Raw genomic sequence first — 19,667 nt, forward strand, 5'->3', positions numbered from 1 at the left:
GGTATGCATCACCAAATCCGGCTAATTTTTTTACTTTTAGTACAGATGCGGTTTCACCATGTTTGCCAGGTTGGTCTTGAACTCCTGACCTCAGGTGATTTCCCTGCCTCAGCCACCCAAGGTGCTGGGATTACAAGCATAAGCCACTGTACCAGGCCTATCCTGGGTATTGTGATAATGCTGCAATAAACTTGGGAGTACAGATATCTCTTAGATATACCAATATCCTTTCTTTTAGATGCATAATCCAGTAGTTCTGGATCATACAGTAGTTCTATTTTTAGTTTTTTGAGGAACCTCCATATTGTTTACCACAGTGATTGTACTAATTTACATTCCCACCAATAGTATATAAGAGTTCCCTTTTCTCTGAATTTTCACCAGCAGCTGTTATTTTTTGGCTTTTTAACAACAGCCATTTAAACTGGGGTGAAATGATATCTCATTGGGGTTTTTCTTTTTTGATTTGCATTTTCTAAAAGTCATTCAGATTATTTTGTCACCCAGGTACTAAGCCTAGTACTCAATAGTTACTTTTTCTGATCTTCTCCTTTCTCCTACCCTTCACCCTCAAGTAGGCCCCAGTATCTGTTGTTCCCCTTTGTGTTCATGAGTTCTCATATGATGCACCTCCCCTTTTTTAAATTGAGACAGTCTCACTCTGTCACCCAGGATGGAGTGCAGTGGCAGGATCTCAGCTCATCGCAACCTCTGCCTCCCAGGTTCAAGCATTTCTCCTGCCTCAGCCTCTGAGTAGCTGGGACTACAGGCACACACCACCAGGCCTGGCTAATTTTTGTACTTTTAGTAGAGACAGGGTTTCACCATATTGGTCAGGCTGGTCTCCAACTCCTGACCTCAAGTGATCCATCCGCCTTGGCCTCCCAAAGTGCTGGGATTATACGCATGAGCCACTGGGCCCAGCCTAGACATCTAGTTTGAAATAGCATACACATGCATATGCACTTAAAAGTTGAGAATCGCTGATAGGTTACCATAGAGTGATTCAGAAACAACTACACTATGATATAAAGAAACTGACAATGTAATTTTTAAATAAAATCAGATAACAAGATAGAGAGCACTTTACATTTTCAACAGTACTGAATACATAAAGTTTTCTAAATCAACTCCAAGACATCTCTAATTACTTCTTTTTTTGGAGACAGAATTTTGCTCTTTGCCCAGGCTGGAGTGTAGTGGCATGATCTAGGCTCACTGCAACCTCCGTCTCCCAGGCTCAAGTGATTATCCTGCCTCAGCCGCCCAAGTAGCTGGGATTACAGGTGCGCATCACCATGCCTGGCTAATTTTGGTAGTTTACGCAGAGATGGGGTTTCACCATGTTGGCCATGCTGGTCTTGAACTCCTGGACTCAAGTGATCTGCCCGCCTCAGCCTCCCAGAGTGCTGGGATTACAGGCGTGAGCTACTATACCTGGCTTCTACTTACTTTTTGTATACTAAAGGAATGATAAAGATATTTCATAATTACTTTATGTATATGAAAAAGATGAGAAATGCTCTTACATGCTAAGGATGTCATTTTTGGAAAAATAGTTTTGTGGTGAAATTAGCAAATCTAAAACGTGACTTCAGCAGTAGCTTTAAAGATAATTTTATATGATCACACAACCAACTGTTGGCAAACAAAGTACCAAATCCCACTCCTGAGCTTTTTATATAATCCACCGTGCTTTCCAGGTATCATTAGCACAAAACTTATGAGAATAAATGCTTCTAAGGAAAAAAAAGTGAAGCATTATTGTTGGAGGGATTCCTGTTAGCAGTTTATCACTGATGAGTTGATAGTATTGGATCTCACATGAATGAATGACTGTCTCAGTGGGCCCATAACTTGACTGTCCATAAGAATTAACTAGAGGCCTATTTTAAAAGATTTCTGGGCCAATCCAAGACCAATTGAATTGGACTCCGGAAAAATGGGGCCCGAATATTTTTTTTTTTTTTTAAAGATGGGGTTTCACCATGTTGGTCAGGCTGGTCTTGAACTCCCAACCTCAGGTGATCCGGCTACCCTGGCCTCCAAAGTGCTTGGATTACAGGCGTGAGCCACCACGCCCTGCCTCCGAATACATTTTTAAAAGCCACCAGGTTACTCAGATGCTAGGGCAGTTTGCGAACCTCTATTTCTCAGTTACCCTTGGATCGTGAGCATATGAATAACATAGGAGCTTGTTAGTAGAAGCTCAGATCCATCCCAGGTCTGCTGAATCCGAAATTGCATTTAACAAGCTCTCTAGGTGCACACAGGAGTTTAATGGCACTGCCTTAATTACTTCTATCCTGCTTATTCCAGAAATTAACTTCTCCTCCCAAACAGCAAAAACATAAATACATCCCATTCTGCCACCAAAAATTCCACAAGAATAAGGAAAATGAAATTCTTATTGCTCTAAACTTTAACAGTGTTTAGAAAGAAAAATTACTCAGAAGAAAATAAAAATAACTAAATTATAACTTAAAATCTTGTTTTCTATCATTAAATCATAAAGTGTGTATAGTATATACTTACAGTTTATCTCTGAGCGTGTTTTTTCTTCTCTCACATTTCTACTTGTTGAGTGAATTCTATGTGGTACAGCAACAAGAGGCTAGAAAAGAACAAAAGCAACGATATGCACCATTTGGTAATCAAGTCATAGTTTGGTCCACAAAATTATTCAAATAGGAAAAAATACTTCATTTTAAGTAAAAACGAAAGTAAAATATAACTTTGCAAATTCTTTTTAACAAAGAGCAAATCACAACGGCAGCTCAAACTATGAAGGTGAAAAAATATTTTTATTATCCACAACATAAATTATTTGTACTAGAAGGGGCACTTCTTTGGCTAGATTAAATACATATGAAATTAAACACAACAGTAACGTATTTTGCTTATTTGTATGTGCAACATTAGACTTGTCTAGATCCACTCTACAAAGATGAATCAAGTTCACTTAAGTATTCTGGATCTATTCTGACATCAAGAAATTCTGAAGGAAAAGGAAATGCAACAGGGTAAACATTACCATTTGCGTCTATCATTCAATGATGGCTGAGCTTAGAAGTTAAGGTTTATTTTTCAATTTACAGTTTTTTGAAATAATATTCAAAAACCACACACATTTATAGATGATATTGTATTTCACTTTCAGCATAACTTGAATCATAATTGATTTAATTAAGATTCCCCAAAATTACATAAGTTATGTTTATGTGAACATACAGTATTTTACGATTTTCAGAAGCTTTTTTTTTCTTCATTTAAAAAATGCTCTTCACTCCTTCTCAGTTTCTCTTGATGATAGATGCACCATTATAATTTCCATAAGTAGGAAATATACCAGTATTCAATTATTTGCCTTTAATTTACAAAGAAGTTTCACACCTTGAAATTATTTATAGCACCTAATTAAATGTGATCACAAAGGAGTACTGGAAAACTTATACTATGAATGTCCAATATGAGATGTGTCAAAGGCCTCCAACATTAGAAAAAGAAAAAGCTGAAAAATATGATTTAGAGAAATACTTTGAAAATTGAACTGCTAGCATGTCAGGAACAAACTGATAACTAACTCAAGAAATCAAATGATTGTAAGAAGGACTATCCAGTTATACAAAAGCCATATTTCACTCTTTAGAACAGAGGTGAACTGGAGACTTAACTGATTATTTCCTATTCACATGTACCAATTCAGATGGTTGGATAAGAAAATAGTATTATTTTCTAAAAATTTCTTTTGACAATGAAATATTTCATGTATAAAAGGAGCAAGGGACTGCCACAAGATTTTTTTAAATGAAGCCAGGGAATGAAAGATACCCACCCTGAAATTAAAGGAGGCAACAGAATGTTAGGTACAATCTTCTGAAATGCTAAATAATTTTGTTTTCTAACAATGAAAGATGACACTTAACAGCTCTAAAATGGTATTACATTTACTAGAATTTCAAATAAGCACAATCGATTCTAAAATAGCTCATCTGAACTTAAAAAGCTGGACTTGGAAAAGGATATCCTTTAGCATCATTAGACAAAGGCCATGTAGATATATTCTCAAAAATTAAAAATTATAGAAAAATCTATTCTAAAATTCACATGGAACCAAAAAAGTACCCCAATAACCAAAGCAATCCTAAACAAATAGAACAACAGTAGAGGCATCACATTACCTGATTTCAAGCTATACTACAAGGCTACAGAACCAAGAGAGAATAGTACTAGTATAAAAATAGACACATAGACCAATGAAACAAAACAGAGAGCCTAGAAATAAAGCCCCACACCTACAACTATCTGATCTTTGACAAACCTGATAACAAGAAGCAGTGGGGAAAGAACTCTGCATTCAATAAATGGTGCTAGGATAACTGGTTAGTCATATACAGAAGATTGAACCTGGACCCTTTCCTTACACAATACTGTATACGAAAATCAACTCAAGATGGATTACAGGCTTAAATGTAAAATCTGAAACTATAAAACCCTTGAAGAAAACCTAGGAAATACCATTCCAGATAGTCATAAGCAAAGATTTCACGATGAAGATGCCAAAAGCAATTGCAACAAAACCAAAAATTGACAAATGGGATCTAATTAAACTAAACGGCTTCGGCACAGCAAAACAAACTAACAGAGTAAACAGACAATCCACAGAATAGGAGAAAATTTTTGCAAACTATGCATCACCGAGATCCAATATCCTGAATCTGTAAGAATCTTAACCAAATTAATAAGCAAAAACCAAACAACTCCATTACAAAGTGGGCAAAGGACATAACAGATATATTTCAAAAAAAGACATATATGCAGCCATCAAGAATATGAAAAAAATGCTTGAACATCACTAATCATTGGAGAAACGCAAATCAAAACCACAATGAGATACCATCTCACACCAGCCAGAATGATTATTAAAAAGTCAAAAAATAACAGATTTTGGCAAGGCAGCAAGGAAAAGGGAATGCTTAAACACTGCAGGTGACAATGTAAACTAGTTCAGCTACTGTGGAAAGCAGTTTGGGGATTTCTCAAAGAGCTGAGAACTACCATTCAACCAAGCAATGCCATTACTGGGTATATCCCCAAAGGAATATAAATCGTTCTAGCATAGACACATGCACATGTTATGTTCATCGCAGTACTACTCACAGTAGCAAAATACAATAGCAAAGATATTGAATCAAACTAAATGCCCAACAACGGTAGACTGAATAAAGAAAATGTGGTACAGATACACAGTCATAAAAAAGAATGAGATAATGTCCTTTGCAGCAACAAGGATGGAGCTGGAGGCCATTATCATAATTAAGTGAACTAACACAGGAACAGAAAACCAAATTCCACATGTTCTCACTGACAAGTGGGAGCTAAACACTGAGTACACATGGATACAAAGAAGAGAATAATAGACACAGGGGCCTCCCTGAGTTTGGGAGAAGGTTAAGTATAAAAAACCACCTACTGGGTACCAGGCTTATTACCTGGGTGACAGAAGAGTATGCACATCAATCCCCTGTGATACACCATTTATCTACAGAACCAACCTGCACATGTACCTTGAAACTAAAACTTAAAAGAAAAAGAAACTCAATGAATTTTTTCAAGATCACTAATAAAAACTGTTGAGATTTTTAAAATCAAAATTTAGCCTTTAATTTCTAAATACAAACACTCTCATTTTTCTCTATAAATGTAATATATACTAGTCATAGACACCTGTGACAACAGGCTTTTAATAACTAATACATGATATTTAGAGAAGCGATGATGAAAATAATCATTCTAATAAATGGCATTTAAAGAAACAAGCCATTCACAATGATGCATGGTGTCTGTTTTTTTAAACAATGCTTTACATGCCATGTGATTACAATTATTTTTATTACTTCTTGAAAAAAACCCTGCCCTTATAAACCATTCATGTTTATTCAACTTTTATAATCTTAAAGTTCTATGATTATTGTATCATCAAATAATATAAATACAAGTAATAGGGCCTTTGCAATGGGAGCTACACGAGAACGTAAAGTTTGTAGAAAATGAAGGAAAGACAAAGACATTATGGTAAGTCCTAGTTAACATAAGCCAGTGTTTTTTGACCAGGGTCAATTTTGTCCCTTAGGAGACATTTGGCAATATCTGGGGACATTTTCTGATGTTACAACTGGGGATTAAAGGGTATTAACTGGCAACTAATGGGAAGAGGCCAGAAATGCCGCTAAACATTCTAGAATGCACAGGGCAGCCTCCCCAACTCCCCCAAAATAAAGGACTGTCTGGCCCAAAATGTCAACAGTGCTCAGACTGAGAAATCCGACAAGTAAATGCCTACAGGTAAACTTGTTTACTGTTGTCAAATTTACTTTTAGGTCCTCATCTTTTTCAGGTATATACACTCTGTCACATACTTTTTTTTTTTTTTAACCAAAACTACAGAGAACCTCCCTACCCCAGTTTCTTCCCTTAAAATTGCCAGGAATTTTAGAAAATACGGAAAGTAAAACCTTATTGTTTCTTCATTTCATGTACAGTTTACTCTTGAAAAACAAAAGTTTGAACTTCAGAAGTCCACTTCTATGCAGATAACTTGGGGACACAAAACCTATGTATATGGAGGACCAACATTTCATATATGTGGGTTCTGCAGGGCTGACTGCGGGAGTCGGGTATGCAAGGATTTTGGTACACCTGAGGGTCCTGGAAGCAGCCCCTCGTGTGTATCAAGGGACAATTGCATTTTCAATGTTTTTAAAGAAAGGTAACTGTTAATGATTTAAAAAAAATTCAAGTAAAATTTATCCTGTCAAACATCTCTTAAAATTCCAAATCAAAAGTCTAAATATTTCTACTGCATAAATATCATATGGCAAGCTATTATTTAACGTAAGAAGAATTCAGGAATCTACTATTTAGTAGATAAGAACCTAAACAAATGAAATAACAAACATTCATATACCTGATGTGCTCCTTTTTTTTTTTGCCCAGGCTGGAGTGCAGTGGTGTGATCTCGGCTTACTGCAACCTCTGCCTCCTGAATCCAAGAGATTCTCCTGTCTCAGCCTCCCGAGTAGCTGGGACTACAGGCACAAGTCACCACACCCAGCTAATTCTTGTATTTTTATTAGAGACTGGGTTACACCATGTTGTCCAGGATGGTCTCAATGTCTTGACCTCATGATCCGCCTGCCAGGGCCTCCCAAAGTGCTGGGATTACAGGTGTGAACCACTGCACCCAGACACCTGATGTGCTCTTAACCCATACGTAACCTTAATTGCATTCACTTTTACATGAATCTTATTTAAGGGTAAAGACCGTATTTTAACATTTCTAAAATTTACGAAAGTTAGTGTATTCAAACATTTACCTATGGGAGATGGCTAACATTCTTTAAGTGTCCTGATGAGTTTTAAAAGTCCCCAATTCTTTGACCATTATTTTTATTTTTTAAACTTTGGTCTTTCTGGCACCTTCCTATTGGCAAACTCCTTTCTAGCAATGTCACTGCCTTTGTGACATTGTCTCTGACTTCCACAACAAAAGCTGGATGGTTTTTCTTCTCACTCCTGAAATGGTGAGCTTCTCAAAATTAAGAAATATGTTTTATTCACAGCAGGTCCCCAGTGAATGTTCATCGAGTTGAATATAAACAAACAGTCAAAAACTAAGTATTTCGATAATTCAATAGCTGTTTACAAGTTGCAAGTAGCTTTCCCTGTTGCAGAGGAGAAAACTGCAAAATTGCAAAAATCTGCCTCAACTTCTTATATCAAAAGGATGAGAGATAAATGCAATGAAATAATGCTAAAGGCTTTAACCCATTTATACCTGAGGTTGCAAATTTTTTTGTGTGAAAAATCAGACCCTGACGATGACCTTGGGCATTAGGATATAAATAACTCCCACAAACCTAGTTCCAATAATGGAACACTACACATTAATGTGTTAATGATTTATGGTACTTTTTCTTGGTAAACACAATTTTTTTTTTGGCCCTTTATGTTTTTTCTTGCAGCAGTCCTCTATTTTCTTTCCTTTTACTTTATTAAAACTATTCTATGTGCACTGCCAACCTCATACAGGAATATTCTGAAGGTGGGCAGAATGGAGATGAGTTCTACTTACTGTTAATTCGTGGACATTCCTCTAACCTTTGGAAGTAAAATAGGTCTTATTAGAAAAACTTCTGCAGTTCCATACTAAAATTAAGGTCTCTCAGCCAGCATTATTTCATGTACTTATTCCAATACCCAATAGCTTCCTCTGTGTGTGAAATGCTATCTTTGAAGCTATTGTATTATCTTTGAGGAGGTATACTCTTAGATCTATCTTTGTGGAAAACACAATTCATAAACATTAAGTTCTAAGTCTTAGATTCAATAAGGCAAATCAAGAAAAAGACTCGAATTAACTATTCACAGTGTAGGTACATCTCAGGGAAAAAAAACATACAAATCTAAAAGATTGAAATATTAAATACTTGTAATAGTGAAACAGTAGCAACAGTCATTTTAAAAATTAGATATTTAAATTTTACATGTGCAACGTGCTTTGTAGTTTACAAAGTGTTTTGATGCACCTTAGCATTATATCCTTAAACTCATGAAACAAGCATTATTCTTCATTGCATAGATGAGGACACTGAGACTTAAAATTAAGTGGCAGTGCATTCAGCTAGCTAGCCATAGTGCTAGGAAAATTCCTAGATTTTTGATATAATATAAAGTAGCAAAACCAAACAAAAACAGGTAACATGCATATTACTCAAACAGATTGTTATCAATGAACATGGATGAAACCCATGATTATTTCTGAGAACAGTTTTACCTTCCCAGCTTAAACAGCATAATAAATTATTAAATTATTGGCATAATAGATTAATTTAATAAAATCGTTAAATCTTTAATGCTGTACATAGTAAGTGGGTTAACATATAGGAGAAGAAAACTGAATAAAAATCAGAATTATAATTACACCAGTGTGTAATTACTTCTAAAATAGAAACTACATGGGAATACAACATTAAAAAGTCAAACTTCTTCCACAGTGCATAACCTATAAAAAAACTTAAACTAGACTTAGTAGATGTGATATGTATGTGTGCGTACATATATATATATGTATATATAGATAGACACACATATATACATATACTTTTTCAAGACAGGAGTTTTGCTGTGTTGCCCAGGCTGGAGTGCAATGGCATGATCTTGGCTCATTGCAACCTCTGCCTCCTAGGTTCAAGAAATTCTCCTGCCACAGCCACCCGAGTAGCTGGAATTACAGGCATGAGCCACCATGCTCGGCTAATTATTTTATTTTTAGTAGATACAGGGTTTCACCACATTGGCCAGGCTGGTCCCAAACGCCTGACCTCAGGTAATCTGCCTGCCTCAGTCTCCCAGAGCACTGGGATTACAGACGTGAGCCACCTCACCTATTTTTATTTTTAAGAGTATGAATACAATAGTTTTAGTATTACAGCAAGTGCTGAAATACTTAAGATACACTCACATTTTGAGTGACAACACTGCAATTACAATTACGAATCATTTGAAATAAAACGTTAGGAATTTCTCTTAAGGAAAACATTATCCTAAGCTACTATGAGAGGGAATGTACCAGCTTCTCCTTATTCTACCCCCGGAATAATTAAATTTCTTTCTTTTACCTACTTACCATAAAGATTTACAACAATTCATAACTATAATACCAAAACAATGTCTGGATAAGAAAGATGAATTTCTTCCCCTGCTATATGAGAAAGTTTCAGAAGAATCTTCATTCCACAGATTGCTTCTCTATTTGGTTTATTATTTCTGTTCTTTGAATACATTTTTTAAAAGACACTATAATTCAGCATGACAAGTACATAGAATGAGGTAAGACACAATCATGTAGCATTCAGTGCACTGAAAAGTGTATAGACAGTCCTTGTTTTACAGTTTTGTTATACATCAATTTCAGTTACCGTAATTTAGTTAAATATACTAGTTCCCTACAACATGGTTCAAATAACAGTTACCATTGTGTGTTAATTGTAATTGCATAAACTCCATTGGTAACCTTTCAGTTCACAAATTACTATGTAAATAACAGATGCACATCATGATCATGATTAGAAAGAAAATAAGAAGGGAATATGACAATTTCCCAAGGCATAGAAAAGATACTTGCTCTGTGTCGCAGAAACATCATGAAAAGGCAACCTACTCAATAAGCAGACTACCAGGTAAGTAAAAAATGTGCATGAAAAGTTTGTTAACAAAGAAATGAAACATCAATAAAAGTTAATAAACTTTTATTTTCATGCACGTTTTATACTATAAATATTAGAATCAATGATTCTAATATTTATAGTATATTGTAAATAATAGTTTTACTATTTTTTTCACATTCCTATATTTATAACTGACAGTAACAGAGTTTATGCTTTAACAAAAAATGTTAAAGGTCATGAAACAATTGTAATCCTTTTTTCCCACTGATTATTAGGATTACTTTGCAGAATTTTAGCTTATGCAGTCATTTTATAGTCCTACATTACCATCCACATCAAGGACTGCCTGTATACTAGATAAGACTAGAAGAGTTTATAAAACTCAACTGTCTTCAAAATAAAATCAAGCAAAGCAACACAAAAAAACTTCTTTAGGCTGGGTCAGGTGGCTCACACCTGTAATCTCAGCACTTTGGGAGGCTGAGGTGGGTGGATCATGAGGTCAGGAGTTCGAGACCAGCCTGGCCAACATGGTGAAACCTCATCTTTACTAAAAATACAAACTTAGCCAGGCGTGGTGGTATACAACTGCAATCCCAGCGACTCAGGAGACTAAGGCAGGAGAATCACTTTAACTCAGAAGGCGGAAGCTATAGTGAGCCAAGAGCATGTCACTGTACTCCAGCCTGGGCAATAGAGTGAGACTCCGTCTCAAAACAAACAAACAAACAAACAAACAAAAAATCTCTTTATAGTACAATTATAAGGTTAATTATATTTTATATTTCTTAAGTTTTTATGCTCCAAACTCCTTTCCAGATCTTTAAACAAAAGGACAAATAGTTTATCAGAGTTATATAAGGATGGCAAGCTGGAACAATGCTGAACTGATAGAAAGGTTCTCTCTGACTTAAGACAATCTTTCACCATCTTTCTAAAAACATCTTCAGTCAACAATAAAATTTACATTTTTAAGGGCCTCCCATAAAGCCAGCAGAGTTAAAGGCTATCCACTTCTGTTACATACCCAATAACAGAATTCTGCCATGTCACACATACTGAATTTATCTTGGGTGCCACAACTATTAGCAGTGCTAGGAATGTTACATATGCAAACAGAAGTTAAGCTTCCATTAATATGAATGCTTCTGCGTGTTAGAATTATTTTATTAACTACACTAGCTCTTTTTAAAACATTTCCATAGTGAATAACTGAGTTTTAGTCACCAACAAAGTCAATCCTATACTTCCTAGTAACCTCTAATAATTCATTAACTATTGTGTAAGAATTTTTCTTTTAAAGATAGAAACAGGGTCTTGGTACATTGCCCAGGCTGGTTTCAAACTCCTGGCCTCAAGTAATTCTTTTACTTCAGCCTCCCCAAATGATGTGGTTATAGACGTGAGCCACCATACCAAACTGAGGATTCTTTTTGAGAAGCAAATTGAGGAAACATTTTGAATATTCTAGTATCTTCTTTAGGCATTTCCCATTTGCTTTCTCTTTTACAGTGGATTATTTATTTGGCAACTTCATCGAAAATGACTATTTTGAAATAACTAGAGTGATTTCAACAGTGGATCAAATGATTTGCCTTTGCCATTTTCACACTATAGTCACCTTTAAGTAGTCAGTAGAAAAACATAGCATTTGATTTCCCATGAAAGGCAAAGAATTACTTGTTCCCTCAAGAGCTTTTTTACTTAAACTAGACCCCAAAATTAAAAAAAACAACTGATTTTGAGACGTACAAACAGACATACATATACATACATTCACATATATGTTACATATGCCAGTTGGTAAAAACAATTCCTACCTCAGGGTCATCATCATCGAAATCATGGTAAGTGGAATGATCTGGATTATTTACTTTATCCAACAGCTCGATTGCCAAAGACCGTGTCAAATGTTGTGTTACAAAAGGATGCTATAAAAATTAAATACAATGCAGAACACTTACTAGAAATCTGATGGAATGACATTTTATCTTTTGAAAAATATATACATTTGAGGGTAAAAAAAAATACCTGTAATAATTTTTCAGCAGTAGGTCTTTTTTTCGGATTTTTGGTAAGTGCCATTTTCACAAAATGATGAAAACTATTTGACCTAAGAAATTTAGAAAATTAGATTTTTATATTCCAATTCATTTTTTACTCATCTTACCATAAAAGTAAGTAACATAAAAATACTTACCACTTCATTTTATCCTTTAGTTTAGGAGGCTGAAAATTGCTTTTTGTCATTAGAAATAATGCTCTGAAAAATCAACAAATCATTACATAGCATTTTAATATTTCACATTTTAATCTGTAACCCAAATTCTATTACTATTTATTCCCCAAATAAGGCAAAACAAGACTAAGAAAATTAGTTGTCCATGACACACTAAGAGGAAAAAACCTTAAGCACAGGATTCTTCAGTGATGATGCACTGACCTCATTGGGTGTAAGTCAAACATAGGAGGCTGAAGCTCTGCAAGTTCTATGGCAGTGATTCCCACTGCCCAGAGATCACAGAGTTGATTGTAACCCCCCTTCCTCTCAACAGCTGCGACTTCTGGAGCCATCCTGAAATAAATATTCCAGACAAGAAAAATCTTCTGTTATATCTCTTCCCTTATACTCCCACCCAAAGGCACAAAGAATTATCACTATTTGCCCTAAATAGGCCTTGATTTCTGAAAAATAAATATGTACTTAAAGGTCTACCTTTTCAAAGGTCTTGACATCTCATAAGACCCTCCACTTCATAAGTAACTTGCTTTCGATTTTACAGGATCATAGGTGGAAGGGACTTGCTTCCCTGAGATGAGACTTTGGACTTGGACTTTTGTGTTAATGCTGGAATGAGTTGACTTTGGGGTACCGATGAGAAGACACAACTGGTTTTAGAATGTAAAAAGGACATAAGATTTGGGAGGGGGAAGGGACAGAATGATATGGTTTGGCTCCCCACACAAATCTCTTCTCAAACTGTAATCCCATGTGTCAAGAAAGGGACCTGGTAGGAGGTGATTGGATTACTGGGTCAGTTTTCCCTATGCTTTTCTCCTGGTAGTGAGAGGGTTTTCACAAGATCTGATGGTTTTAAAACTGGCAGTTTCCCCTGCGTGCTCTCTCCTGCCACCTTGTGAAGCAGGTGCCTGCTTCCCCTTTGCCTTACTCCATGACTAAGTTTTATGAGGTCTCCCCAGCCATGCAGCAAAACTGTGAGTCAATTAAACCTTTGTTAATATTTTTTTTTTAAAAGATCCTCCACTTCAGTCCCCTATTGGTGATTCCTTTGTTACTTCCTTATACTAGTTACTAAAAAGGTTTATAAAAATGTACAATTCTAATAGAACAACATGCCCAAAATTCATTCATTCTCCCAATCTCTCTGTACATGTAAAATTCAATAAGTAACATCTGCAATAAACAATGTATAGCTCTACTTCCTTTTATCAAAAAACTGCAATCTGGCAGCCTCTGTTTTTACTTCATCAAAACTATTCCTTTGGCCACCAATAATCTTCATATTTAGTATTTAATTCATATTTATTAAAAACTTACCTGGAATTTTTTCCAGTTTTATTAGTTATAAAAATGAGTGTCTACTTTTAAAAAATGTATTTATTCAGAGGAAAGTTACCCAAATTCAGTAATATTTTTTGTTTCTCTTAACTTTGCTACAGTCTTATTCTAATTATACCTCCATAAATTTGACTTTGACTGGTATAAATTAATTTTCAAATATAAAAATTTTTAAATCCTAAACAATAGTTTTAAGAACAACTAATTGAGATAAACATCTCAACTCTTCCATACTCAAAAGCAGTCTAGATAGTCTTACAAATATTCATTATCTTCCTGGTACGATTTCAGGGAGGTCAAGTAAGTCAGTAAAGTTAAAAACAAAAAATCCTCTAACTTTCAAAACCCCTAGTTTCAAAATCTTTTAAATCTCAAAACAGATCTTATGAAAATTGAATTTTATAAGAAAAGTGAATTTCAAAGTGTCAGTTATTACTTTTATGATGGATAGATTCCAACTAGCTGGTAGAAATCCCCTAGTGGAATGGGAAATGCATACAAGTGATATTCTCTTAACTTGCCTCCCCTTCCTAGTTTACCACATTAGCTGATGCTCTCCCTTCCTCTAAGAAAAGACAAGAGAAATGTTCTACCTAGTACATGTCTACTCCTACCAGCTGTTGTGTGCTTCTCAGTCAACTGGGTTCATCTCTGAAACTGTTTATTCCAGTTACATTTGCTATTGTAAACATATAATTAAGTATTATGAAAATGGATTTATAATGAAGGTTTAAAAATTAGTGAATGCTGGCTGGGAGGAGTGGCTCATGCTGTAATCCTAGCATTCTGGGAGGCTGAGGCAGGAGGATCACTTGAGCTTAGGAGTTAGAGACCAGCCTGAGCAACATGGTGAAATCCCATCTCTATAAAAAATGCAATTAGCTGGGCATGGTGGTGTATGCCTGTGTTCCCAGCTACTTAGGTGGCTGAGGTGGAAGGATCACTTGAGCCAGGGAGGCAGAGGTTGCAGTGAGCCGAGATCACACCACTGCACTCCAGCCTAGGTGACAGAGTGAGGCCCCATCTCAAAAGAAAAGAAAAGAAAAAAAAAAAGTGAATGTTTTAGAAAGGCTTTGCTTTTGGAAAGGCAAATTTCTAAAGATGAGCCAAAAACCTGGTACATTAGATAAGAACATAACAATGGAAGAAAACTGGGAAGGCTACAGATTATATGATTTCATTTGTATCCCACTCAAGGAAAAGGCACAAATGGAGACAGAAACTAGATGCTACGGATGGAGGGAGAGCATTTACTAAAAAGGGGCAAAAGAAAAAATTTTTTGGATGGTGTCAATGTCTTCTGGTGGTTTCTTACCACCACAGCATACAAATTTCTCAACGTTCATACAACTGTATGAATTTGTACAACTGTACACATAATAAGGTTAAATTTCTACTTCAATAAACCTGATTAAGAAATGTAGTTGATGCACTGGGATGTGTGTGGTTTGCATTACTAAAATGGAACTCTAGTAGGTGTCTACTCAAAGAAAAGGCCTTGATTCTATATTGAAAGACTGTTGAATAAATGTACATATATGTCTTAAATTGAAATAAGTTGTTTAAGGTACATATGTATTAATTTTGAGAAATGTAATTTCAAGCAGACTTTTTCAAACAACTGAATAACTGCCAATCTAATAACTTTGGAAGAGAGAGATTCTAAATTCTTAGATTGTAGGTAAGAAAGATACAATACCAGAAAGACAAGTACAGGGAGAGTGTTCCCAAATTTAACTTTACATAATTCACAATCTCACATGTTCCCAAGATATTTCCCCCATTATTGTTAAGAGTAATGACATAAATTTTTAACATCTGAAACTGGAGTTGGAAACGTCAACATTCCCATTCAGTGAATGAATATTGTATAGAATCAAGTCAGATCCTGAAGATTTAGTGAAAGATGTTTACAATAAAACTGTAAAGACGGTGTACTTAGAAATGACAGCAATTCAAGCCCTCACTCCGCTCAGAAATCAACCCAAAACAATAAAGAGAAGAACAAAGAGAAATATATACACATACCATCTTTGAAAAGTTCAGCAGACATATTTTACCTAAACCCACAACACATAAGACTAAAAACAGAAGAACAGTAAATGATATAGCAAACAGGAGGCAGGGAAAACCTAAGCAGGTGCCAAGTAAAAAAACAACTAGCAGCCAACAAGCCTCCAACATCCTGGAAATGTTGACAAGTTAGGGTTAAAAAGCAGCAATAGTAGGGTTGAGGTTGGGCTGAAAACAGAAGTATCAGAAAGTGTCAACAGTTAGTCCTTCATGTTCCTACTCTTATCCATTAAGTCCCAGCAACTATTCCTTCTCCATTCCCACTGGATAAGGACCAAGATGAAGAAGAGACACTGCAGACTTAACAGATACCAGGAACCAAGGAATGAAGAGGTTAAAGTGAGAGGACGTGATTAAGCAGAAGTATGTATACAGAATAAAGAATACCTTTGCTTCCTTCTCTTGACCAGTTCTAGAACACTTAACAACCACCTTTACACCCGACTTCCCATACACACAGAGTTATGAACCAGTTTTTAGAGCCGTGCTCTTCAAAGTGAACTAAAACATAAGAATTAGCAGACATTTGAGGGAAGCCTCCATCATGAAAATATGAATGTAAAGAGTTGAGGAACTCTTACAAGTAAAACAAAAAAGATTTTTAAATGAGAGAAAATATAAGAATATTAATGGATTAATTTAAGTGGTCCAATATATAGCCAATGAGTTCCACAGACAGCAGGAAAAAGGATAGCAAAGAAATTATCAAAGAAGTAATACAAGAGTACTTCTCCAAGCTGAAAAGATGTAAGTTTCTAGATTATAAAGCACAAATGCCAAGTACAATGAATAAAAGCAAAAACAATCAAAAAACAAGTATATTTTGAAGTATATAATTATGGCATATCAAAACACCAGGAATGATTATAGGGGGAGAAATTACATTCAAAAGATCATGTATCATAATGGTATCACACTTCCCATGGGCACCACAGAAGACACTAGTGCAATGCCTCAAAAATTGCACCCTGGAATTACCTACCAAAATTATCAATCATGTACAAGGACAGACATGCAAAATCTCAGAAATGTTACTCCCCATACACCCTTTCCACACACACAAAAAGGAAGGAGTAAATCATGAAAGAAGACCTAGAAACCAAGAAAGGAATGCTAAGCTGAAGATGAAAAACTGCCAGAGCAGAGCTAGGCAAAAAATCTAGAGAATTAAACAGTCCAGACTGGAACAGGAGGGAAGATGACTCCAGGAAGGGTTATTCTAGGAAAACAAAACAAAACAGAACAAAGCAACACCAACCAGACAAAATCAGATAATGTTACAGACTTTATGGCATAAAAAATTATACAAACGCATCTTACAAAACTGTAGAATGTGGAAAGGTATGCAAAGCGTTAACCAGGGATTTCAAAAGAAAAACAAGAAACTAAGCAAATTTAAAATGAAATTATTAAAATCAGGAAAAACTTTTTTTCAGGAAAGTATTGTCAACTGATTCGGCAAAGTACACTGGAAAGATAAGATGACTGGAAGACGAAGAGAGCTAAGATCATCACCTATCATAACACAGTATCTGTAAATGAATAATGCTAGAGATGGCAGAAGTTACAACTAAGCTTTTCTCATATGCCTTTTTAGCATTATCTGACTTTTAAAATATATATTGATGAAAAGATAAGTTGACATGAAAATGGTATATACATCATATTCTAAATACAAAAAAATGAGTAGTAGCAATTAGTACTACATGACTGCTGATGAGTCAGATGAAGAAGGCATCAGGGGAGTGTTAGCACATAAGCTAAAAGCATGGCAAGAATTTCAAGGTGTTGTTACTTCAAAGTAATGGTATGAACAAAAAAAGCTCTATACGAATTCACCATTATAATTATACTGCTTAATACCACATCTAGCACACAGTAAGTGGCCAAAAATTATTCTGTAAGTAAATACATGAGTAGGATAGTTTTTATATTATGATCAGTGAGTATTTAACAGAAACATGGCTAGAAAGGAAGGTCCATGGAGAAGACTAGTAGGAGTTAAGGCTAATGAAGCAGACAGAGGCCAGGCCACAGAAGACTCAAATGTCAAGAAATCTGCATTTGCTCCTACAGGCAACCAAGACATGCCAAAAAGTTTTCAGCAAAGAGGTACTGTGAATAATGTAATGATGAAAGATTAATCACAGTAAGAACTGGAAATGAGGGTGAGGAAAGATAAAAAACACGTGAAAATACATGAGAAATGTACGGGAAAAAGAGCCAGGATTTTCCAGTAAGGCTAGAACTAATATTAAGGTTCCTGAAAACCATATCAATAATTAAAGGCTTTTCTGCTTAATGAAAAATAACATGGTAGAAAATTTTCTGGCCACGTATTCCACCCATTCGGCATACATGCCTAAATTACTTTATCTGTTGATGACTTTTCTCTTAATCTGTCTTAGTCTGAAAAATTTTGACCAGTCTATTTTTTAGGAATGCTATATCCAATAATGATAGAACAAAATATTAAATATCAATTAAAATAAAATTACCAATATGGTGTGCCAATGAAAGACTTCCGTTTGGCAATTGTAGCTGTTATCTGTGCAGATACTCCAAAATCAGCTATTAAAAAAATGAGAAACATTTAGAAAGCTAAGAGAAAGTAAAACTGTTTAAGGCAACATAAGAAGCTTTTAAAAATTATTTTTATTAATTACACAGCAATAACAGACATTCTCAAACATCATATTACACATTTTAACTTTAATGGACTAGCATTAAAATACCACAAAGTAGTGAACACATATCACAGCCAAATGGATTCCCATATATCCCCACATAAGTCAAATAACAACAAAGGTCAAGTTCAAATAATTTTGATGAGAAAGTGATAGCTGAGAGAATGTAAATTGCTAGACTTATTATTAATATTGTAATTTCTAATTCTCAGGACCAGAAATCCAAGGAATATCACTGGAAGGGATCTTTAAGAGATAGGATATTCCATTCACTTTCTCCATACCCGTGACTGGCATCAGATAAACCAGTAAGTCTACTTGTAGCTTGAAAAGACATCCAGTCAGAATACTCCCAAATTTAACAATACATTTAGTACCAATATCAGTCACTATCAGGAAATTGTTTTTATATATGATTTCTTACTATTCTTTAAGATAAGTATTTGGAGATCTAATATTTTCTAGTTTACTAATGATGACTTCTAAATCCTTCTCAAGTAAGATATTATAAATAATATGTCTTTGAGTGAGGCACATAACACTGGCACAAAATATTAAACTAAACTGCTGATAAAAGCTGTTCATTAAAAAATCAATAGACAACTAAAAAGAACAGGACGTATGTTTTCTGCTTTTCCCATATTTAGAAGTCACATAGGGAAATTTTATTACATGTTAATTTCTAGATACATATTCTTAAATCTGACTAATCTTACAGCAGGTTATAGTTTAAAGTATTTATATCTATATTTTTATAAAATACATATTTTTAATTGCATTTATCTAATATAGTTTAAAATAACTGATATTTGTTATTAACTACTTCATTTGGTACTAACAAATATGACTTTGTTCATAAAACTATAATGAACATTTGTTCTGTCTTAAACTTGCAAATTAAGTCATTATTTAGGTGTTGAACTCTATTTTAATTGCAAATTTAACAACCTAAACTTACAAAGTGAAATATGTTACTGTTTGAAATAAAGCAACATTCATGATCTAAATTACATTCTTAAATAAGTAATACCAAATTTTATTTTAAAAGCTTTATGTAAAGAATAAAGGGTTTTTGGAGTTATTGATTTTTTGATATTT

At 34.8% G+C, this 19,667-nt stretch overlaps 1 protein-coding gene across 3 annotated transcripts in view; it reads right to left on the reverse strand.

Moving 5' to 3' along the window:
• The window catches only part of MAP4K3 (mitogen-activated protein kinase kinase kinase kinase 3), a 189,149-nt gene that overhangs the window by 63,135 nt on the left and 106,347 nt on the right, over nt 1–19,667 (reverse strand). For all 3 annotated transcript variants that reach the window (XM_017532583.2, XM_017532582.2, XM_037740015.1), the window contains 6 exons: nt 18,381–18,453; nt 12,673–12,804; nt 12,430–12,492; nt 12,261–12,342; nt 12,050–12,160; nt 2,536–2,614 (listed from right to left, as the gene is read on the reverse strand). In XM_017532583.2, the coding sequence (XP_017388072.1) occupies nt 2,536–2,614; nt 12,050–12,160; nt 12,261–12,342; nt 12,430–12,492; nt 12,673–12,804; nt 18,381–18,453 (540 nt within the window). The remainder of the gene's footprint in view (nt 1–2,535; nt 2,615–12,049; nt 12,161–12,260; nt 12,343–12,429; nt 12,493–12,672; nt 12,805–18,380; nt 18,454–19,667) is intronic.

Source organism: Cebus imitator, unplaced genomic scaffold, assembly GCF_001604975.1.
Source record: "Cebus imitator isolate Cc_AM_T3 unplaced genomic scaffold, Cebus_imitator-1.0 Scaffold77, whole genome shotgun sequence".
Lineage (NCBI taxonomy): Eukaryota > Metazoa > Chordata > Mammalia > Primates > Cebidae > Cebus > Cebus imitator.